The 24388-nt window shown below is 40.2% G+C and overlaps 1 protein-coding gene across 2 annotated transcripts; it reads left to right on the top strand.

Moving 5' to 3' along the window:
- The first annotated feature begins 6111 nt into the window (after nucleotides 1-6111).
- usp46 (ubiquitin specific peptidase 46) lies at nucleotides 6112-18619 on the top strand. 2 transcript variants are annotated; one of them, XM_088005169.1, is made up of 9 exons: nucleotides 6112-6510; nucleotides 10036-10116; nucleotides 10934-11147; nucleotides 12490-12728; nucleotides 13725-13801; nucleotides 13893-13976; nucleotides 14122-14266; nucleotides 14976-15054; nucleotides 15135-18619. In XM_088005169.1, the coding sequence occupies exons 1-9, from the start codon at nucleotides 6475-6477 to the stop codon at nucleotides 15425-15427; spliced, it is 1248 nt and encodes a 415-aa protein (XP_087861295.1). In that variant the 5' UTR covers nucleotides 6112-6474; the 3' UTR covers nucleotides 15428-18619. The 2 variants fall into 2 exon arrangements, with proteins under 2 accessions (XP_087861295.1, XP_014827428.1); XM_014971942.2 differs by having other exon boundaries at nucleotides 6114-6510; nucleotides 14122-14319; nucleotides 15135-15371.
- The last annotated feature ends 5769 nt before the right edge of the window (nucleotides 18620-24388 follow it).

Below are 24388 nucleotides of genomic sequence, written 5' to 3'. Positions count from 1 at the left end.
CTGGAGTCCAGTAGAGGACAGTGCTGGAAGACGACCTGGTGGGGACGAGACTGAGGTTCACCTCCTACCAGGACTCTTAGCATGCAGCTTCATACAGTAGAATATTTTAGATCAAAGCATGTTGCTGAAAGAAAGGACCTAGTCAAAGTTCAGACCTAAAACTGACTGAGAATCTGTGATTCACAGAGGTAGGGAGATAGGCAGGCTACGCTAGCTGCCTAGCGGATGGATAATTTATTGACCCCATTGGGGTAATTTGTCCTGGACAACTGGTTCTACAGAAACCTGCCACCATAATTACAACAGTGGCAGCTAGGGGTGCACCGATCTCAGTTTTCTGGCCGATCACCGATTACCAATCTTTTAAGAAGAAATTAAGGAAAGTGGCAGCAATAAATCGATGCACCTCCTGGTGCAGAAGTAACGCACGAATCCGGTTCGCCCGCAGAGCAGCGCCAGTGGAAACTGAGTTGCGCTACTTTGTGTTGGTCAACCAACCAAAATGACAATAAAATACGACAGATTTTGAGTCTATATTGTGATGAAATCTTCATTTCTGCAAGACACTGTGTGGTAGACTGGCATGTACTGTATTGTATGTTCAATAAGTAGTGTTTCTGATATCTGCCTGGACTTATTGACTAAAACCTTGTGTGCCTTGAACATTCCCTACGTCTTCCTAATGCTTACATCATCCTTTAACTTGTCTTTTTACTGTTTCTCACCCAGAATTGTTCCAGATTTCATCTCGCGTGTCTTTGTTCAGCTGGGTGCTACGCATTAATCAGATTGCACCGAGCAATTCCCATGTTAGTGTACAGTCGTATTAATGCGTGTAACTGAAGAAGCAGCCGGTTTGAAGGACGTTCTGTGTTGGCCAGCCTCCTGCTCTCTGCTTTGCTCGGTGAGAACAATGCTGCTATTGACGTCGCCGCTTCGCTGGAATCAGGTGGATGTGAGGCAGAAAGGTGGACTTGGAGACGGCAACAGGAGAGGCCGCGGGTTTATTTTCCACCCGAATAAAATATACGTAGACGCTCCTATTATTTTAGTTGCTTTTCAATGCAAAATGTGTTAATGAAGCATTTTTATACCAGTGTAAACATCAAGGTTGAATCAATAACGGGTCAATAATGTTTGGACTGGTTTTCTCAAGATTTTAGCAGTTAATGAAAAGCTGCACAAACACAGCTGAATCAGAACTAAAATAAAAAGATCACAGACATGTGGCTCTGAATGATGTTGATCTGAAGAAAAAAAAAAAGCTAGAAGCGCTTTTATATATATATATTACATCAGAAGAGAGAGTGGCGCACAACGCTTTAGTGAAATGGTTTACGTCACAGTCAGGGAGGCGAGCCGCTAACCTTATCTGACGCTGCAGACGGTGTGCTGAGGCCGACGTCGCTCAGATCAGGCAACAGAGAGACGAGACGTACCCTCAGCCAAGTCCCCGAAAATGACCAAACTGGTCATTGTAAAGACATACAATGTCCCTAGGTGCTTATTGCATTAATGCCTCAAGGTGCAAGAGCAAAGGATGCACGGCTTTTAAAAGTATTAACACAGAAAAATCTGTGAAGAATGTGGTGTGTATTTACTATTAACAGGCAGATTTAAGACTTAAAAAAATTATTATTTGTAAAACAAGAAGTGAGATAGACATATTTTAAGAATAATAACACAATGCAAAAGAAGGATCAGTTTTTAAAAAGAAAATAAAGAAAAATATGAATTGTCAATCAAAATATCTTTGCGTCTTTCAGCTGGTATCTTGAAGATTTATCCTCCTTCTTCACGTCTTTAAGGATGGAAGCCCTTATTGCCATCAGCCTAAGTTTTAATGGTGTTTTTGCAAAAGAAGGCCTCGCAGATTTGTTTGAGAATAATAAAAGAACATTGAAGAGCAGTTGGAGGTAAAACATTAAGGTCAAATGTGATGGATGCTTTTTTAGGTGTTTACCTGAAATAAATGCAGCATGAAACTCGGGTGGTGTGCGGGTTACACTGGGCTTCATTACTCTGGATTTTGTTGTTTCAGGGTAAAACGTATACTGCTGTACACAGTCAGATGCTGTATGTTAATATTTCCATGAGAAGTTTTCATTTCAGTCTGCCAAAAAAAACAAAAAAACAACTGAAGACCCACAAAGACGTTTGAAACCAATTTAATTTCTGTCATTTCTCCCTTTTATGATGCCTTATTAAAGTGTAGCTTTATTTTGGCTTATGAAGCAACACATAAAAATAAATCCTCTTAGGTTTCTCTTTTTTTTTGTCCTGCTTGGTTGTATATTTTATAGTGTTGCATTGCATCTGTTTTATTATGTCTTCGTGTTTAGGTCTTGTTGACACAGAAAACAGTCTGCGTGCCAGCGTGCTAACTCTGCAGTAAAGCTGCTGACTTTCTGCACCCATCCTGGCCCGCTCCTCTGTTTATAGAGGCAGGGGGGAACTGTACATGCAAACCAGAAACTGCTGGGAACAGAATGTACCAGAACCTAATATCGCTCCAAAGCTCATGCGCTCAACTGCTAATAAACTCACCTTTGTGTCTTAAGGGTTCTCTCTTCCCATGGCTGGCTCTTATTGTTTTTCTTCCTGTCTGCCTGAAATATTGCAGTTGATTTCAGAGCTAAAGGTGCAGCACAGATGATCCACCCGAGGCTTGTGCACGGGCACGAGTGTTGGATGAGCAAGGTAACAATTCCTCGAATGAATAATGTCGTTTTGGTTGGAGTTCCTGATTTTAAAATGGATAGCTGAGGCAGAAATGACGATAAGACTGGCACTGGGATCTTTCCAACACCTGGTTGAATTTGAAAAAGAAATGTCCCTGGAATTAAATGAGAGGAACTCAAAGAAAACAAATATTTAAAATTAAAACACAAATATGAGGTTTTTGTATGGTATTAATAATTTTTTTTTTTGTTTTGCTACATACCTTGTAAGTGGCAGTATTTACGGAAATGTTGGATGTTTCCGCAAATACTGAAACATCCAGTATTGTTGTGTTTATTTTTTCTTTTTTTTTCTTCCTTGTTGGAATTGTGATTTTTTTAAATATGAGGTGAAAAGCCTAATAAATATACTAAACACTAAAAAACTAAGGTGAAACAAAATGTTGGAATTTTTTTCTTTCTGAAAAGTGTGGTGAGCATTTCTATTCACCCTCCCCCCCTCGTCTAATGGTAAAATGGACTGACTTTTCCAGACATTTTGACCACTCAAAGCGCGTTACACTAGCCACATTCACCGATTCACACTTGCACAGGCACAGACATTTATACACCAATACACAGACCGGTGGGCAACTTGGGGTTAAGTCTTTTCCTGGGGCACATCCACACGTGACAGGAGGCAGCTGGAATCTAACCAACAAACGACAACTCTACCCAATGAGTCACAGTCGCCCCTAGAAACATCCGACACTACACTTACTTGGTGGTATGTCTCCTCCAAGAATGGACTATTGCCCATTCTTTGTGAAATATCTATCAGATTCCTCACACCTTTCCATAAATCCATCTTGTTGACAGATTCCCCCACCTGAGCTGTGGATCTGTGCTTCTTCTCCAGAGTAACAATGATCATCTTTGTTTGTTTCTCTGATTACTTCTCTCTCTCTCTCTCTCTCTCTCTCTCTCTCTCTCTCTCTCTCTCTCTCTCTCTCTTCGTCTGTCATCTTCAGCCATGTCTTGGTAGGTTTGTAGGTATTTCTGTTAGTGGCACTAAAAGTAAAACGGACTGAATTAAAAGCCAGGCCATATTTTTATTTTCTACTCTATCACATAAATCCTAATAAGAGATCAATTGTTTTGGCTGTAATGTCCAGAAGTTCAGTGGTATGGAAACCTTTACAACAAACAAAGTGATCACAGTGGACTCAAAAGCCATTGCTGATCTTCATACAGACGTTTGTTGTGGTTCATCTGTTTGCAGCCGTCATGAAACTCCCTCTCTGTACGGAATAAGTTCAAGCCGTGGTTGTAAACAGCTCTTAACCTCTGTGATCGTGCCAGATGTAACAAGGCTGCTTTCTATCACCCAGCTAAATCTAAAGGATTATTTTCCTGGCGCTACGGAAATGATGCATAATTCATTTTACCTCTCTTTGTTGAAGCAGAACTGCAGGAAGGTCACCAATGCTTTTTAGTAGTGCAGCCAGCCTCATTTACTGGAAGCATATTCTGAGCTCAAGATGTTTTTCTTGTTTTTTTTTTCCATTTATCTCATGTGCGTGCATGTGCAGTTCCACTATGCAGAAACACTGCTGAGCTATAAAATCTCCAAAAGTTTATCTTAGTAGGATTTCATGTGATAGATAAACACAATATAATGCAAAACTCTGAAGACATAGTGACATAAGTGACATTATGTCTAATAGTCTTTTTAGTCTTGCCTAAAAAGACTATTAGACAAACAGAAGTTTATTTCGCCTGATTATTTAGATGCCACCAGTGAAACCAAACGGAGGAACACGAGTGATAGCAGTTCATATGAGTCATAAATGGAGCATCTGCATCCACAGTCAGTCCTATTAATACAGAGCGGACTGAAATAGAAAGTAAGTCATGGGAACCATCTCTGTCTGGAGCCCTCACAAGTCATTGTTTCCCTGCCCATTAAAGTATTCATAAATAAACATGACACAGCACACCAATAAGCAACTTTCTCAATAACAGCATGCTTATCAGAGCAACAATGAGCCAATCCCATCCTCCGACAACTCTATTATCCTCTTATTTGTTTTGCCTTGAGTACTTTTATTCCTCTCTCCTTTCCCATTGCGTTTGAAGTTTGTCTGTTGTAATTATTTGTCGTTTTCCTATCATTTTTTTGGTTAACACTTGAATGCTAAAGGGATAATTGCCAAGAGGAATGTCGTGAAAGCTCAAGCAGAGCTGCTGGTGAATGAGTGCGTCCTGAGGGCCCAGGGCTCCTGCAGGGTCCTGCAGAAAGGACATTAATGTCCTCCCTCTTCCTATTGGCCGGCTAATTGGTGGTTAGAGGGCAGAATACCTGCAAATTCAGTGGTTAGTTATGAGACCTGCCCGCTGTCATATGAAGAAGGATCCCCAGTGAATAGCACGTCTGAAGAGAACAAGAGGCTCGTCTCTAGGCAGTAAAGGAGGCTGACGCTTATCCTATAAATTAAAAAAAAAAAGTGTGTGACAAGCTTTCATCTTAACACAGAAATTTTCTTTTGATTCCAAAACGCTTCTTTAGTCTTGATAAAAAAATTTTAAACTAATGAAATTCAAATAAATTTAGCTAAATGGAAGTTTAAAAAGTTATAATTGTGTCAACAATGAAAGTAATTATTATATCTGATAATCTTACCGATTAAGATATTTAGCCATTTTGTTTATGTCATATTCCCAGGAAGCTAAACAGATGTTTTATGTGCTACATTGTTACAGAAATGTGTGAATAAATACCAAACATGTGGATAAATGTCAACTTAAGTCAACTTTTGCATAAGGAGCACCTTCAAAGACAAAACCAACGTGTCTAGATTATATTCTTTTAAGATAAAGATGGCTGAATAAAAAAAAAATACTACAATTACCAAAGTTAAAATAAAGTTAATAGAAGTCATTTAGTACTAGTATTACATGACATTATTTTTATTTCTCAATTTAAAACAATTCTAAAAATAGCAAATAAAATTAAGACAGAATATCAAGTGATTGGTATAAAATTGTATCAAGTGATTGGTATAAATTTATACCAATCACTTGATTTCATATGTTAACATAAATTTACATTTAATTAACTCAGATTTAAACAGTATAAAGGAACAGAACTAGATGATAAACTAGAGGAAATTCACCTTTGTACCAGGTTTCTGAAGAAACCTCCCGTATTTGATTTTAAATATATCTACTTGATTAATTATATATGACAAATGAAAACCCTTTGACTATATTAGTTATTTAATCATTGTTTTGTTTTTTCTTTGTGCGAAAGGCGCATAATTCGCTTTCCTCAAATAAACTACATGTCCCTACATCAATATTTTCAGTTAGTTGATGGCGATTGGTTGCAACTCGGTTAAACTTCACCGTGCAGCTCTGTGTGTGGTCAGCTTATCCAGTCAATCAAACCTGTAACTCTGGACCAATCAGCAGCGGAGCTTTGCTGTAGTGGGCGGGACTACATCACTTCCTCGCGCAGTGGGATAGTTTTCTGGTCGCTGCTAGCAACCTGCCGCCTGTAACTTCTCCTCTCCTCCGGACACTGTCAGTTTTTAAGCTGAGCTTCCTTCAACATGTGTGCGAGGATGAAGCCGTGCGGACGGTGAGCGCAGCGCGGCCCTCGGCTCGGTGTTTCCCCGGCTGCATGGTGCTCTCCGACGTCCGTGGTTGCGGTTTGGCCTCCAGCCGCGGCTGCGAATGAACTTCATTTCTCAGCGTCGCCCAGCTCAGTTTATTTTATAAAAATGGCGGTGTGGGGGACACTGTGAACTAAATGACTGTCAGAAACATCGCCTCCATTTGTAATATGGTGAGTAAACCTCCGTGTTGTTATTGATTGGTTTGCAGCAACAGTTTTGAACCTGGCTGGACGGGGATGTTTGTGGCTGGGTTGCCTCCCACCTGCGCCCGGACTGGGACTCCTCACTGGAGGATGCACGGGAAGCCCTGCGGGGCTTCTTTAAACACCTCCGGGTCTTATTGTTCACACAGGCCACGGACACCAGACCGGCGTGTTTCAGCACAGAGTGGGTAATTTGTACGTCTGTCAGCTGTGACTGACAGGAGAACGAAGCGGCTCGTGAGCCCCTGACAGCTTGTCGGTCCTGGTTGCATAATGTGGAGCTGCAGCAGAGAGCAGGAGTCTGCACTAATCTGTGTTTAACGTTGTGTTCATGGCTGGAGAAGAGTGGGGAAGAACAGACTTAATGCCTGTGTTAATGCCACTGGCCCCTGCTTTATTTAGACGGGTCACTGATGTCAAAACCCGCCAGTATTAGTCTTCTCTGAGCGCTGCTTTTGCACACTTATGCTTTATCCCTGCACGACTTTGAGCATTGTGCTTGTTGTGTAGGTTAATCCAGTGCAGGTATTGTGGGGTTTGATCTGTGGAGTGTTGGAGAACCAAAATTGCAGTAGAAATGTCCTTTTCATCTTCTTCTTTTTTTAGTTGGAGCGAAGTTTACACAGAAGACAAAAAAAAGATGTCTTTAAATGTGGTTTAAAGAATTAGTATTGGAAGATTTGACACATCAAAAAGCCGTGAAACACCCTTTGATCCAAATGCAGATGTGTATCTTTGCATTTCCAAAAATAGAGGTGTTCAGTGGAAGAAATTCAGCCATTTGATTAATTTGTTTTGGAGCAAGTGCATCTGAAACATGTGGGACACCAGCTGATGTGGGGGGAATAGAGTCAGACATAGTTGGTATAAAACAACTGAAATGTTTACGTACACGGTTAACTTATTTTGTCTCAATGATGCCAATCACTTCAGGGCAGGTAGGATTACCAAATTATGCCTGCTTCACGAATGCCCCAATAATGAGAGAAAACCACTCAAGTTTTTCTACAAATTATTTTAAAAGAAAAACAAAAAAAAAACAAAAGTAGTTTTCACAGTATTTGGTAGAACTGTCCTTTAAACTGTATGACCTTGGTCAGGGGTTGTGGGTTTCCCTCCACAGTAGTTTGCAGGAGTTCTGGCCCATTCCTCCTGACAGGACCAGCATAACTGAGTCAAGTCTGTTGGCTGCCGTGCTCGTATACAAATACTTTTTTTTTTTTTTAAACTCCCCACAGTTTTTCCACTGACGTCATTGTGGTGGTCTCTTCAAAGCACTGATTTTGTTGTCCTTAAAGACACTTTGTAGCTAATCTGGCAGCGTGCTTTGGGTCACTGACGCACTTCTACCCAAAGCTCTAACTTAGCAGTCTTGGCATGCTGCTATGTTGTTTTTTGAATTAATGTCTTCTTCCTCGCTGAGTGGCCTTTGTGGGTACAGAACTTGTTTTGCTGTGGATGATGACTCTCTCTTACCATCTTCAGTCAGTATGTTTTAATTTTTTTAACTTTTTTTTTTTTCTTGATGTCACAGAAGGAGGAAGTGGGTAGGAAAAATGCTCATGTTTGATTGACAGGACTGATGGGATTAACCACGTTCTTTATGTTGATCAATAAATCTTAATAGATGTTCAGGTGCTGGTCATTTTATGCATTTTTTCAGTTTTTAGCTATTACTACTACAGATGTTTTTTGGGGGCCAAATTAGTGCCATCTTTTTCAGGATGCTTAAGACTTTCATCAGTTCCTACCTTTTAAAATGGGAATATTTCATACCTGCTTTAAAAAGCATTTTTCATATTCTCCTCATGGTCTACTGTAAGGAAATACGGTTATATGACTCCCATTAAATCAACAAGAGGTCAAACTGGTGTTTTGGTTTGATCAGGGATCATAATCTGTCATATTTTCTGTGTTTTCCAATAATAATATGTAATTGTACTCAATTACACATTTCAACCTAAACTAAACTTGTAAAACTTTTATGTCCTTCGTTTTGGTTGTCAGAAGCACAGTGTTCATGTTCTGCAGGTCAAGAGTGGACCTGTCTGATTTTGGGCAGAACATCAGTGCCTGCATGTCTTTACATGGTTAGAAAATATGAAACTTTAATCTTTAAACTTTTTAGATCATTTTTGTGCTCATTGTGAGTAACTGTAAAACTAAAAGAGGTAATCATTCTGGTGTAAAGTGCTAGCAAGAGCTTAATTCCCCACAACAGAGCCTGCGTCAGTCCTTTCTCCATCTCTCATAAATGTTCTGTATATATTACCTGGGATTTTAGGTACAGATAAAGTACACATTAGCAGACCTTCCTGTTATGATGGGTACAGACATTTTGCAGACCTGCGTTCATGTTCTGGAGGCGGTTAAACGAACAATGGGGCATTCAGACTGTGCTTTGACAGAAAGAAATCAAGGCCAATATAAGTCAAAGGCATCCCCAAACCAAATTGTCCGCTGTGTTCTCTCAACAAAGCCGCGGTTCATTTGGAAAAAGCTTTGAGCTCCTACAAAAGAAAAGGCTGGGACAGGAGATAAGTGCTCCGTCTCGGCAACCAGGAGCTAAATCCTCCTGACTTTTGACATGACTCTGCTTGTTTAGAACGGATCTGTTTCCGGCGTTGAAAGACTGCGCTTTTCTGCCTTTCTGATGGATCCTTTTTAGTTGTTACACTTTATTGTGAGGGTTTCCTTTAATAAACCCAATCCACCGATCCGCCTTTTTTCACTTCCGATACAGATATCTGATACAGTTTTAGTATCGACCGATGCCAGTCTGATACAGAAAAACAGCCCTGAATTGACTTAACTTTTAAACGTAGACATAAATGTACTGAATTATACATTTATTTGATTGCTCTTCCCCAGTATAGCATGTTTAAATACACCAATAGCTTCACAAGCTGGGTCAAACATGTAAAAACAACACACCTTTAATCTGTTCAGTCTGTGCAATTAGGAGCTTAACAGCCAATGGAAAAAATAAATGATAAAGAAACTGGGAAGCAACAAGTTGACTACCTTGGTTAAACAAAAAAATAAACAACATGCAATTAATTGATTTATTGATTTATTGATTATTGCGACAGGCCTGACCAACACCACAGGCTCCTGTCCGGCTGTGTTGCCGGCTACTGTGCGCTGCGCCGCTTTCAGGAGTAAAGGAAAAGTACAGACTGCAGTTCGAAGTGGAGAAAAGGGAAAAATAAATGAACCTAGGGTTAAACTGGCTGCATTCAAGTCTGTGAAAACAATCCTAATGTTAACATCTGCTGCATTTGAGTGACAGTAACGTACGTACATTTTGAAGGCTGCCTCATTATGATATTTAGTAGCGTTGTGTAACCTGCTCTCATGCAAACAACCCGTTGCCATGGTTCCTAGAGGAAACCCTGGCTGTAGCCGACCAGCACGCTGTAACTTCAAGACCTCCAGCAGGCGACCATGTTGGCGATCCTGACGGCACGTCTCATGTTTTTGCTCCCTCAGGGCACCAATGCCTCCGCTCTGGAGAAAGACATCGGCCCAGAGCAATTCCCGATCAATGAGCACTACTTCGGGTTGGTCAACGTGAGTTTCACTAAATCCTCTCATGCATTCACAGCACTCATTGCCAGATAACACCGGAGTCGTATTTCAAAACAAAACGGCGAAGGGGGGTTGAGTCACGTCTGCTTTTGGACAGCTGGCGTTCAAGGTAACAGAGCTGTTTGTTAATCACGGGATGTGCTGCATCTTTAATGTGCTGTGAACAAATACGTTTCCCGATGGTCCACTAAATACGGGACCTTGCAAATAATTACTCTCATTGTTTTTCACATTTTGTCCCTTTACAGATACAAACTTCTGTGTTTTTTTAATTATTATTATTGGGATTTAAGGTGATGGACTGACACAAAGTGGTGTATAATTATAAAGTAGAAGAAAAACGAAACATGATTTTCAAAATAAACATCTGTATTTCTCACTGCATCGATCCCCAGTCAGTCAGTCACGTTACTGCAACTCCAGCTGTGGGGCCTTTTCACATCCACATTCAGAAATCTACGCCTGTTCTTCTTTCACCCCCAAAGCGAGCTCAGATGAACAGCAGTTTCAGGGTATTTCCACTAATTCTTAATTGGATTCAGGTGTGGACTTTGACTGGGCCAATGTACTCCGATTGGAACTGTTCTTTTGTATCACTACCTGTGTCATCCCGCCCACTTTTTAGATTTTTGATTGTGAAAGAAACGGTTCTGCTTTACTTTGTGTTGGTCCATCATATTAAATCTTATTAAAACACATTAAACTTTATATGAACACATGCGTTACAGACTAGGCGTACACCTGGACCGTATCAGAGTTCTTGTTTTGACTAGGCCCCTCCGTCTCCGTCTCTCCCCAGTTCGGAAACACGTGCTACTGCAACTCGGTGCTGCAGGCCCTCTACTTCTGCCGGCCTTTCCGGGAGAACGTGCTGGCCTACAAAGCCCAGCAGAAGAAGAAGGAGAACCTGCTCACATGCCTGGCTGACCTTTTCCACTCCATTGCCACGCAGAAGAAGAAAGTGGGCGTCATCCCACCCAAGAAGTTCATCTCCCGGCTACGGAAGGAGAACGGTGAGCGCGCCGTGGCCGACTAAAACACACAAAGGCTTATAATCGGATGGACGCTCCTCTGCTGTACGGTTTGGGTGGAGCGGGAGGTTTCCTGTTCTCTTAACGCGATACGTGGAGAGCCCAGGTTTGTGTTGTGTGTTTGCAGCCGTTTCAGCTCTAATGTAATCTGAATATTTAGGGTGAAGGGCAGCTGCATGTTGGCGGTAAGGTCGTTCAGAGCGGGGCTGACAGAAAGCCTGATTGTTCTCTACTGTCCATATTCAGGAAGGCCTTTATGTATGAATGAACAATGTGATCTCTGTCTGGGCCCAGCTTTGGTCAGCTGCCTCCTCTGTGGAGGTTTGTTTTTTTTTCCTGCTCAGCTCATCTACTCCACTTCTCAGTTTCACCTCTCACATTATGCATGAAAACAGGAGTGTGTACAGGTGCTGCATGTATTATCAGCAGGGTCTGCTGACTGTTTACTTTCCCTACAGTCAGAAAGAGAAACTGTTTTTAATGGAGAGGTAGAGTCAGGAGGAGCAGTGCTAACGCTAATGTTGTTACATGTATAGGCGACTCGCATTGTTAAATATTTTCTTTCCTGCTGTTAGAAAGAATCCTGTTTGGATTTATGATAAAATAGCAGAGAGAAAAGGTTTTCCTTTATGTGTGTGTGTTCTTAAAATATCATATCTTTGTCTTGTTTCACATTAATGCTTCTGTCCATATTTACAATATTATGTTTGCATTTAAATGCCCAGCTTTGCCAGCATACACCGGGCACAGATGTTAATTACTTTTTAATAATTAGCTCAAATCTGCACTAACATCGGTATCAGCCATTTTCAACATTTCGATATCAGTCCGATTAATAAAACTGGGCCAATATGAACATCCAATATTTACTTTTTTCTTCTTATTATTTTGTTGCCACCTGTTTCTGGTCATGTTTTTCCCTAAAAGTGTCAAAATGGTAGTGAAATATATGCAAAATGATAAATATTGATTAACGGCCATAACAACAATTTTAGTATCAAATATTCACATTCCCCCGAGTTTTCATATCAGTGCATTCTTTTTATTTCTCTACTCAAATGAGTATCGGATTGCACACTGATCCCTTTTGGAGTAAAACTGAAACCAAAATGGACCCAAAAAAACAAACAAATATTCATGGACGGGGCTAAACAACAACTGACTGGGGGTTTTGTGAGGGGCTTACAGACTGTTCTTGCAGTATGAGGTCAAAATAAGGGAGAAAAAAAATCTCCATTATAAGATCAAACTGCACACATTTTGACCCACTTGTTTCTGTCTGAAAGCGATCTTTGTTTCCTCCCCACCTTTCGTCTCCCTGCAGATCTGTTCGACAACTACATGCAACAAGATGCCCACGAATTCCTCAACTATCTGCTGAACACAGTGGCGGACATCCTGCAGGAGGAGAAGAAGCAGGAGAAGCAGAACGGGCGCCTGAAGAACAACGGCACGGCTGTCACCGCCGAGGCCGAGATGGAGAACAAAACGGAGCCCACATGGGTTCATGACATCTTCCAAGGCACACTGACCAATGAGACGCGGTGCTTAAACTGTGAAACAGTATGTAAGAGCAGACCTGTTTAGTTTGTTTTTAATGCTGCACGGTTTCGTGTGTGTCTGTGCGCGTCACCCTGAATTTGGAGGTGTGATCTATAGAGGCTTTGTTTACACGGTTCTGAGGGCGAGCAGAGGGCCAGGTTGCCCTGAGCAACCCCTGTAAACACCCAAGACTCTGCCCTGTGTTAAGGAAACGCTGCCTCTGTGAAATACACATTTGAGAAGGGCAACATGGAAACACTTCTTCACACAGCCTTAAAAAGTCTTAAATTTTGTTGAGACGTTACAATTTAATCTCATATATTCTATGTAGTTTTCCTGTCTTTGCAGGATTTCCCATCATTCAACAGTTCAGCATTTTCATGACTCGAGGTGCTTCAGGCCAACGCTAACTAGCTGCTAATGTACTCTTGCTAGCTAGCTAGCTCGGTTTCTATTGTCAATCATGGATAAGTGTAAATTTACCGCCAAGTCGGCTGGACGAGGGTCATTAAGTACCAGTCATACCTGTTGGAAAATATTATGAATTTACCGAAATTCATAACATTTTGTATTTTTTTTAAAATGTAACTTTATTTGATAGGGACAGACAGAAATCAACATAGATGGGTGTGCTGTGGTGGCGTAGGGGTTAAGCACAACCCACATATGGAGGCCTTAGTCCTTGACACAGCTGCCGCAGGTTCAATTCCTGGCCTTGGCAAACTTTGCTGCATGCCTTCCCCCTTCTCTCATTACCCACTTTCCTGTCAATTAACTATCAAATTAAGGCCACTAGAGCCAAAAAAATCTTAAAAAAAGAAATCAACTAAACAACAGTCCCATGTTTGCATCATAGTACTTACTACTTATATAAAATTTTATACTTTTCTGTTGCAATACAAGTCTTAAATTTCATTCGTAGTTGTCTTAGAATATCTTAAATTTGAGATGGTGGGACCCTGTCCTCTCTGAGTCCATCAGGCAAAGATACATTGGAGTTTCATGGCTGTCTTGCAGGTTAGCAGCAAAGACGAGGACTTCCTGGACCTTTCTGTGGACGTGGAGCAGAACACATCAATAACACACTGTCTCAGGTAGGTTAGGTTCATCACACATTGAATCCCAGCAGAAGAAGCAGACAGTGGCAGATTAACCGAGCCTCCGGTGGCATGCTCTCTCCTCCAGGGACTTCAGTAACACAGAGACTTTGTGCAGTGAATACAAATACTACTGTGAAACATGCTGCAGTAAGCAAGAAGCACAGAAACGGTCAGTGAAACCCAGACTTTAAAGCTTTCTCGTCTTTTTACTCCATCAAGTAAAATCTCAATAAAATGCTCGGTGTGTGCGTGTGAATACTTTTGCATAGCCCAGTTCCTATGATGTCTCTCTAAGCCTGCCTGTTACTCTGCAGGATGCGAGTGAAGAAGCTTCCTATGATCCTGGCACTACACCTGAAGAGGTTCAAGTACATGGAGCAGCTGCACCGCTACACCAAGCTCTCCTATCGGGTGGTTTTCCCTCTAGAGCTCCGGCTCTTCAACACGTCTGGGGACGCGGTAAACCTGGACCGCATGTACGACCTGGTGGCGGTGGTGGTTCACTGTGGGAGGTGAGGCCACCCATCTGAGGGAGGCGTTTACATTAAAAATGTTCGCAAAACTTTGTGGATATTCCACTAATGTCAAAAAATCACAAGTTCGTAATTGCTCTGTTTCCATTAAATAAGAACGGCGGCAATAAAAATTGTGAATAAGTTTGTTCACGGCATTAACGTCAGCTATTGTGTAGAACGGGTCTGCATCTTAGATTGTCAAAATCTAAGATGTTACTTTTAATAACAAAAAGTCAACTTTTATTTTTTGATGAACATCTACTTCATGTAATTTACAGAACCCATCCTTCTGTCTGTTTTAGATTTTAAATTAAAGAAAAACAACATTTGCACAGGATGGATATGTTTCCTTATGTTGGATGTTGAAATTTATTTTTAAAAAGTACATTCTAATTTAATGATTAATAAAAACAGATTAAAATAAAAAAGATCTAAAGCAATATCACTCATGTTTTTCGTGGAAAACCGATTTTTCACATGGAGAAAGAAAAAAATACACAAGTAAAACCAGCATTGGTTATCAAATTTATATTTCAAACATTAGTTGCTTTATCGTTCTTTTAGAGCTACTTGTGGAGTTTCGGCAGCAGTTTCTGTAAAATTCAGTCACATTTATTTATTTATTTTTTTTTATTTTTTTCCTGTGATCTCAGCGGCCCCAACAGAGGTCATTACATCACCATAGTGAAGAGCCACGGCTTCTGGCTTCTGTTCGACGACGACATAGTGGAGGTGCGTCGCTCCGCCTGCCCGCCTTTGTCCGTCCGTCTGGGCGCTCTCTGTTCTCATCACCTTCTCCCCGTGTCGTGCAGAAAATCGACGCCCAGGCCATCGAGGAGTTCTACGGACTCACCTCGGACATTTCCAAGAACTCCGAGTCGGGATACATCCTCTTCTACCAGTCGAGGGAGTGACGCCGGCACCGGATCAGCGACTGAGTTACTTTTTACTTACCTTTTTTAGGATAAGAGACCCAGACGTTCCACATCCACTCCCTGCTCCTCCCCACCTCCCTGACATGTGTGCCAATTCTCTTCTGGGTGTTTTTTTTTTTTGTTTCATCTCTCCTCTTTTAGTCACCTGCATCTGGACTGCACTTTACTAAGGAAAAGCAAAAACGCTCAGTAGCGTGGCGTTGCTGCTGGGAGACGCCTGCAGACGTAGAAACCCGGTAGCCTGGGGTTCTCCTGCAGACGTTGGTCAGAAACTGAACCATATCAGATTTAATTATGTAAGGTCCATTGTGTGCCACCCAGTCATATTTCCTCTCATTAGGGCTGTTCCCTATTTTTCTTCTACTTTTAAGCGACTGGATGAAGCTGGAGATAAACGCTGTACGATCCGTAGAGGAATCTCAATCTGAAGCAATATCTGAGCGTTAATCCGAAACCCATACTAGCTGAACGATCAGAACCTTCGACACTAACTGAGCCACAAACTCTAAACACTACACCTGCTTTTCAGAGACGCACCAATCAGGCGCTTCTGGGCTGATACCGATCAGCTCTGACCCGCTGTTGACCAAATCAAATTTTATGATACAAGACTTGGGAGATGTTTTAAAAAGTGTGCTGCAGGTTTAATTAACACAGAAAATGAGAGAACTGTAAAATTATCTCCATTTTAACCATTTTATTAAGCTGAGAAAAAAACATGAGGGCGGTTGGTTGGTGTGAAAATGCATTTATTCAGAGATTAGAGCTGATTGTTAACGGAGCATTGACTGATTCTAATGTCTGGTCAACTGATTGGTGCAACTCTGATTATTTTTCCATCAAACGGATGCCTGGAATTGGCTGAATTTTTGTTAGTTTTTTTGTTTGTTTGTTTGAAAAGAAATCAACTATTTATTGAATTTATTATATTTATTATGTTTTTTTTTTTTTCATGCTGACTGATAAATGCCGGTGTTTTGCCTAAGCTAATACTGAACGTAAAGCTTGTGGGTTAAAAAGACGAAGTCAGGAGACGCATTCCACAACGGTGTTGATGTGCATCGAAAAGTCAAACTAATGCAATATGTGACGTTGGTAACAAATGTGGATAAAATGGAGCATTTGCATCTTTTTTTTTTTCTTTCTTTTTTTTTGATCAGTTGCTGATTTGTTTATTCATTAATCATTTTCTAGTGCGGCGTGTCTGGCTGTATCAGATTACAGTGGATCTCAATAGTCTACATTCCCCTGGTAAAACGGCAGGTTTTGAGTCTGGTTTCAAATTATTTAAAACTTTTCTTATATATATCTATCTAATGTAAAGTGATGACATATCCCAGACAAATTAACAGAAAAACAAATTTGTTTGGGATAAACATAGTGGACATAAAAAAGCAGTAGCGACCTAGTTGCACAAATGTGAACACACTTTAAATCTGCAGTATGTAGCTTTTATAAAAAAGATTTATTTACATTTTACATATTTGTTAATTACAGCTAGCCCCCCACAGCAGAGCTTGCTGTGAATGCTAAGGCTAGTTAGCATGACCATCATGATGGCAGACAAACAGTTTTCCTGTAACGGTAAAAAGTTTATCCAACATTATCACATTTAGCAGCGCCTCAACTGGTGTGATTGGCAGCACTAAGACACTCCTCCTCCCTCTGATTGGTTGTTTCTGACTGGGAGTGTTGCATTCTGCATTGGGAGGAGGGGGATTTTTTCATAGGTTATCTGTCTCATACTAGATTATTTGTCTCATACATTTACATATTTAAAAAATATGTAAATATACGTATATATTTATAAGAGTTGCTTACTGCAGCTTTAACAGCTATACTTGATGATGCACCTATTGATCGAGTTTAGGCGTTCAGCCTTCTTTGCCAGGAGTTTGTAGGAGACTGGTGCCTTTGTACAATTACATAATTTTTCGTCCTTTGTTACTTCTGCATTTATGAAAGGAAATTCTAAAAGCTGAAATTGTTTTCAGCTCATTCTGATCCAATAAGTGGCAGATGAATTGAAGACGGACGCTGAAATGGAATCAAAAGGTGCTTTAATTAAGCAGAAGATTAAGACCGGGCACATTTTTTGCAAACGGGTTTATTAAAGCTTTTGCTACATTTTCACCTCTAATCACAGAATATTTGTCACATTGAAGGTGAGAAAAATATCGACGTTTAATAATAACGCTTCCAGTTTTTACGACTAAAAGCTGTCATTTTAACGAGGGGAGGTTTGAGATGTGCGGTAAATGTTTCTCTTGAACTCGCCCCACCTTTTGGGAAATTAACTACATATCTCTTTGGAACTGCACACAGATGTTTTTTTTACGTTTTGTTTGTTTGTTTTCCATGTTCCTACATTGAACACCAGCTCACTTGTTTGGTCTTGGTTTTTGTCAGATGTTTCTATGTAGCACACTGGAGTCCTGAAGGTCAAGGATCCTTGTGAATCCTTTGTACTGTAGATTTTCCTCCGTTAGGAGGGTTTCTTTTTTTTTTCTTTTTTTTTTTTGTCTTTTTGGCCTTTTCCTGTAGAGTAGTGAAAAAATCAAACTTTTTTTTTTCCTCTATTGTTTTTGACATTCCTGTTTGCTTGCACATGAGTAAGGAATCACCATTTCACACATCGTAGATGAAAGGTAGGATAAATAATTTACTAAATTAGTTTGCGTGAGCGAAGCAGGAGAGGCAGATCTGAAAGTGAAGAACCGGATGTTTCTCTCTCTCGCTCGCTTGTTCTCCGTGACCGGAGGAAAACGTGCCAAACTGGATTCAAATACTGACTTTGCAGCCGTCTTTAGCGGAGCGTTATTTTTCTTCGTGAAGACACACTTGTGTACTTATTATAGCTACGTGGAAGAGTACCTCTAGGAATAGGAACTATTTTTTTAAAATGAAGATCTGAAATAGGCAGAGATCTTAAGCTTGAGGTCGGTCGGCAACGAAGAATAAAAGCCTGCCGTTTTCCAATCACAACCACATCATCAAAGCAACGCGCCGACGCTCACGTTTGTCACGTTGTTCTAGTAATAATGGGTTCAGACAGTGGAAAACTGTGGCAGGAGCCGATGTGAACGGACTCGTAGACATGCTGAGCTTCCATTAACTTATGCACTCTTTCTCACCGGGACGCTCGGTCGTGTCCTGGCAGCGCGTCTAGGCGCTCCGCACCGTGTCGGACATGACCGGGCCTCAGCGAGGGGGAACGACGAGACGAACGCGTCTCTACATGGCAGATAACTGCAAGTGCACTTTATCAGTGATGATTCGAGGCTTTAACGAGATGAGCCGCAGTGTAACACCCTCACAATGACCTTTTTTCTTGTGTTCAATAAAAATGACAATGAACTGACCTTCCGGATGCTTCTTTTTATTTCGTCTGTTGTGTCGACTCTTTCAGTGAGAATCCACGTGAGTGTGACTGAAGTGGACCGCTGGTTCATAATTACGTTTCAAGTCAAAGTTTGAGAAACACACAAACATCATTGTGTCTCTTGATGAGATTTTATGTCGTAGACCAACATCAAGTCATGCATAAAAGTGAGTTTGAAGGAAAATTGAATTACGTTTCAGTTTTCTTTAAAGATCTCAAATGTGTCACACCTTTCTATTCAGCTGACCCATACTGACTTTTTAGAACCACGTTTCTTTGCAGTTTTAGAGAAATGCCACCAAAGAAAAACCAGTTTCACGTATTGGTTTCCCCCAGACAACTTGCTAACCCTGGTGGTTGGGTGCTAGGACAGTCAGTCATCCAGCGGCCCGTCATCTTTTTAAGTTTAAAAAATGTGTAAAGCTGACAGGAAATTTGAAAAATATCACTTGATAATTATGTGTTAGTAAAATATTGGAAGATTGACATCTGGAAACCAACTATAAAGTCTCAAAAAATGCAAACATTTAAAAAGATTTTAAAAAAATAAGGAATACTTAGCCTGGTGGGTTCACAAGTAAATCCTGGTGGCCCGCCAGGCTTATGATGTCACCCTAACCCCTAATATATTAAAATACAATGTGAAGAGGTTCAAAGGGTGTTGAGGTTTTCCAGAGGCATGGTGGCCAGATTGTCAGTACACGTTACAATCCGTAATTAAATCATTCATGGCAACACAGTATGTCAGGAGTTTGTCATCCTCCCTTAAAACAACATGTACATTTTCATAATAAAAAATTGTTTCCAAAAGTCAAACATTTCCCTGAAACTCTTTGTAAGAATCCAGACTGGTAACCCATCCGAACCCCATCGGGAGAACACACCTAAATGTTTTGGAGAACCTTTACCATTGTTCTTTTATTGCTGCATTTGCGTCATGGCCTCCACTCTGTCGGCATTCAAAGGACACCGGTGAATCACACAAAGGATTTTAATTTGACTTAATCACTGCAATCATCTGCATCATTAACTCACCACATTAACTGCACACTCCCTGCTCGTTACCGCCGGCGGGTAAGTTCTGGAAAAGCCTTTTGTGTGCTGCATTAACGCGTGGATTACAGGAAGTTCTGATTGACCGATTAGAAAGAATCTCTTTCTGTTTTTTTTTTTTCTTTTTTTGTTTTGCTTTAATTAACCAGGAAAACCCTTTCCCGTTTAAAATTTCCAAGAGTTAAGATAGGGAGCAGCTCAAAAAAAAAAAAAATCTAAAAATAATGAATATCCCTCAAGCACTTTCACATTGTGTCACAGTACAACATCCATTCTTCTGTTATTTTATGTAGTAGTGCACAAAAACTACAATTTATGTTTTTATGTGTGTTTGCATGTCAGCACAAACACAGTTTAGCTATAATGCATATTGATTATTTTGGCATATTAATAGATTTTATTAAAGAAGGGGTTTATGATGTTTGACCATTTTGAAAACAAACTCATTTATAGAACATCTGTTATTTATTGATCTGCAGAAGTATTTACAAGACATGCAAAAACTTTTCAATAGGAGGCGGTACTTAAACACATTAAAGGGATGTCGAGTGGAAGAAATATGGTGCTCAGGCAATGGGGAAATTATGATTTTAAATCTTAGGAGAGATTCAAGGACCAGACATGTGTCCAAGAAATAAGTTACAAATATTAAACTTCCTGTTTTCACTCCTGAAGCTTCCAAGTTGTTCTAAGAAAGAAAAAAAGAGGCCTGGATCGTTTCTAGGTGGTTCAAAGTCCTCTTTTATAACACACTGATGTAACCCGGTAATTACACACACAAAAAAGAAAAAAAAAACGCTCCTCTGAATAATCAGTGGTGATCAAAATGTCAGAACTGAACACACAGCTTGTGTCTTTCCCCCTTTCTGGGGTTTAGCGAATCAGCAGGTAGATTATGAGGTGCAATCAGGAAGAGCGAGTGTAGTCTGTCTTTTCCCATAATTTGCTTCAAGAGTTCGAAACGGAGCTACAGTGAACGCCCCGCGGGAGGTCCAGAGAGGTTCAATGATCTCTCACTCGGCTTCCATGGAAACATCCCAGAGACTTCTTAGAAACACTTCAGCTCCTGCAGGGAGAAGCAACGACGAACAGAGAGAGAGATGGAGGGAAACTCTGTAGAAAAAAGATAACAATATCCTCCTCATCAGAACATTCTGCCAGACCTTCTGCATCTTCCCAGAAACTAAAGACACAAATACAGGAGGATGGGAACTCATTTCCGCTCTGTGAGACGTTTAAGGCTGACGACACAGAGACCAGAAGAAGTGGATGTTGATGTTAGCGCAAGCTTCGTGTACACAGAAATATGCATCTATTCAGAAGTTACTCATCTTCATTGTACCCAGATTTTTTATTTTATAAAATCAAAGGTCACAGATGACCTTCCATCTTTCATTTGAGTTATTTTTGTCTAAATTTATCTGTAGATTCAGGAAGCCTTCAGAATTGCAAAAAGACAAAATCTTACCAAGTATGATAAGGTCTAGTTCCTAGTGCAAATATCTCTCAATCGACTTAAAACAAGCTCCTATATCTTGCTGAAAAGCTGTTCGTAAGTTACTTTTATCTTATTTCAAATGTACTTAGATATTAGCTCTGGAAACTAGACCAAAAATGCTTTTGTGTTTTTGCAGTGTGCTCTGTGTTGGAATAGTTTTGCAAACAGGTTCAGTAATAACACTTTAGTTGGTTGGTGTTGTGCTCACAATAAGCTGGAAGAAGGAAAAGTCTCAGGAAACATAAATATTATTTCTGCAATCTGTTTTTGCCTCTAACATATTGCATAATTGTTTAGGGGAAATCATGAGTCTTTCTAACTTATTCCTCTTTTCTCGCTCAAGCTTTAAATATCTTAAGAGCACATCTATGAGTTTGTGTTGTTTTTCTTTTTTTCTTTTTTTATTGTCCAAATATTTCCATGAAGCGTAATTTAGTCATTATTCTGAGCTTTATATAGACCAGCACTTATGGGGAAAAAGTCCTAAAAATAAGTTTCTTCAGAGGAGAAACTTCCAGCAAGTCCTCGTCGAGCTTCATCTGCCAAGTCGGCGTTTGTTTAGAGAACGTCGCAGCTGAGATCAACTTGAGCTGCTTTTATTGGGCCTTTTGTTTCCATGCTCTATAAAACTTGGCAAAACAGATGAACTCTATTAGTAGGGCTCTTCTTTATAATCAATTCATCTGTATTTAGATGTCGTTTTTCCACGTATACAACAAGTCATGGCCAGTTTTAATCAAAAGCAAACAAAGAACCACATGGTCCGGTTCAGGGGGTTTTAGTTAAAACCACCTTTTTAAGGTCGTTATTGAATTAAATTACTTTCTTGAAGTTTCAATGCTGCTCTTGCTTGAAAACGATTGCCGGACACAAACACGCTTATCTCCATAAATCCTGGAAACACCAGGAAAGGGCTTTATTTCACTTCATCGATCTAAGACAACACGCTACTCAACGTCCTCAACTCGAGCCACAGATGAGCATTGCCACCGTCACTCTCTGCTTCAGTTTTGCACTCCATAGAAATCTTGAGGATTTTCTGAGTAAAATTCTGACTCAGAAAGAACCAAATGCAGCACACATCTATATTGAAATCTTTCAAAGGGGCAGTATTATGTTAAATATACTCTTCCTGTAGCGTTTTGTCATGTTACAATGTTATTCCATCATCCAAAACATTCCTGTAGCGTTGCTTAGATTTGAGAAATCCTTGAATCTCCCACGGCAACCATTCAAGGTGGCTAAGCATTTAATCTCACAAAGCCCCGCCTATTTCCACAAAGCTCCTCCAACTTTTCAGTCCCCACATCGAGCTAAAGACCCCTCAGCTCCTTCAAACTAGCAGCAGCTGCAATTAGCAAACACCTGGTGGAACTGCTGAGCTCATCAGACGAACTATTTCTCAGTCCGATGCTTCGTTATGTAAAACCAGTGTGCTAAAAGGCAGAGTGTTGGAAAGAGTGGGTGCTTCTTAAAGAGACAGAGTCCAGTTTCAAAGTTGCGAAATCATATATCTTTTATATTTTATACATGCCGCATTTTTACAACAACTGAAGGCAACACAGTTACTCGATTGTGATTTAAAATACATATCTCCGCCTCAGCTGTAATGTTTACTAATGCCAGCTGATTATCCCAAATGCACACAAACCAGTTAGGAGAGATATACTTTTTTCGTCAATTCACCTCTTAAAAACAGCTTTTTCCTGAAATCCTGCAGTGTAAAATGCATGCTTCATAACCCAACTGTGTTTTTTAATGATCTCTTGATTATAAAAAGCATAACACTGGATAGTGTTTTTCTTTTTAATGCTAGACAAGACTAACAGCATTACTGCAAGTCAAACCAAAAGGATTATCAGAAACCGTCTGTATTCATGAAGAAATGTGTGACATTATCTGAAGCCTGTTATGAAGAACAAACTTACTTTATATGGTCCAAACTGGGACATTTTTATGTAAGTGTGGACGGAGGAGCAGCTGCTCTCCTCATCCACCCCACAGACTTAGTCACTTTCACTGTCAAACACTCGTCTCTGGTGTGCCAACGCCTCAGCGGCTGCAAGTGTGCCATGAACAACAGACTGAGACCTGACTCGTCTCTTTCACTCTGTGAAAAGAAAAGCGGACGGTGACGTCAATGTTGCACAAAGTCCCAGGGATTTAAATTTCTTCCCTTTATGCAGAGCTCCTTTACGGTCTGGTCGACCTAAAAAAAAAAAAAAAAAAAAAAAAAAAAAGAGGGAAGATTTGAAAACCAAGCCAGCACCTTTACATCTGATTAGCGAAGAAACCTGAAATTTGACCTCTGATGACGCAGTGCAAAATCAGAATACTGTAGAAAAATTTAAGATGAATTCAACTTACGGTGAAACTGAACGAACCTTCAGTCTGATGCAATATGTGGAGGTAAAATTAGAAACTTGGTCCTGAGAAACTGAGAGCACATTATTTACATATCAATATCAGTTTACATCTATTTAATTGATCAATATCAGTTTACATCTATTTAATTGTTCTTAATGACAGTTGTGATTTCGGGTTTGCCATACATAGGACAAGCAGTTGCACATTTTTCCTGTCGTGCACATCATGGTTTGACATGCAAAGCTCCCTGCGAAAGATGGTTTTGCATTTTCCCCAACAGTGTTCACGTTTTAGTGTTAAGTGGGGTCAGACTGCCATCTGGCGGTGGACATTAAGAACTCACACTAAAATAAAAACATGGGTGCCACCTTACAACAAGGCTCCGCTTAGAGATGAATAATAAATAGTTCATAGATGTGTTACTAATCTCTAAACACTTATTATCCATTAATTAAGACTGACAAGCAGACAAAATCTACCAGTTTCTTGCCAAATAGTGATCCCGACCTGTTTGTTATATTAAACATTTCAGACTGCCTTGTAAGCACAATAACCATTTGTAAACTCCTTATCATCCTTAATTAAGGCATAATAAACGATTTATAAAGTGTCTATTGATGAATTGATAACAAAATGTAAATAATAAATGGAGAAGTATTCCACATTAGTTTCAAGAGAAAGTGAAATAATGAAATGGCCAAGCTGATCTGGTTAAACTCGTTTTCCAGTAAAAAAAAAAAAAAAAGTCTCTCATGTTTTAAAGCCCTCTGTAATCTAATCCGCAGAGCCACACTTTCATTTAATCTGTGCATGAGAGAATTTTAACAGAGT

This window comes from Poecilia mexicana, unplaced genomic scaffold, assembly GCF_051168715.1.
Source record: "Poecilia mexicana isolate PSO_F unplaced genomic scaffold, ASM5116871v1 scaffold_4, whole genome shotgun sequence".
Classification (NCBI taxonomy): domain Eukaryota; kingdom Metazoa; phylum Chordata; class Actinopteri; order Cyprinodontiformes; family Poeciliidae; genus Poecilia; species Poecilia mexicana.
This window is presented reverse-complemented; position numbering and strand designations above follow the sequence as displayed.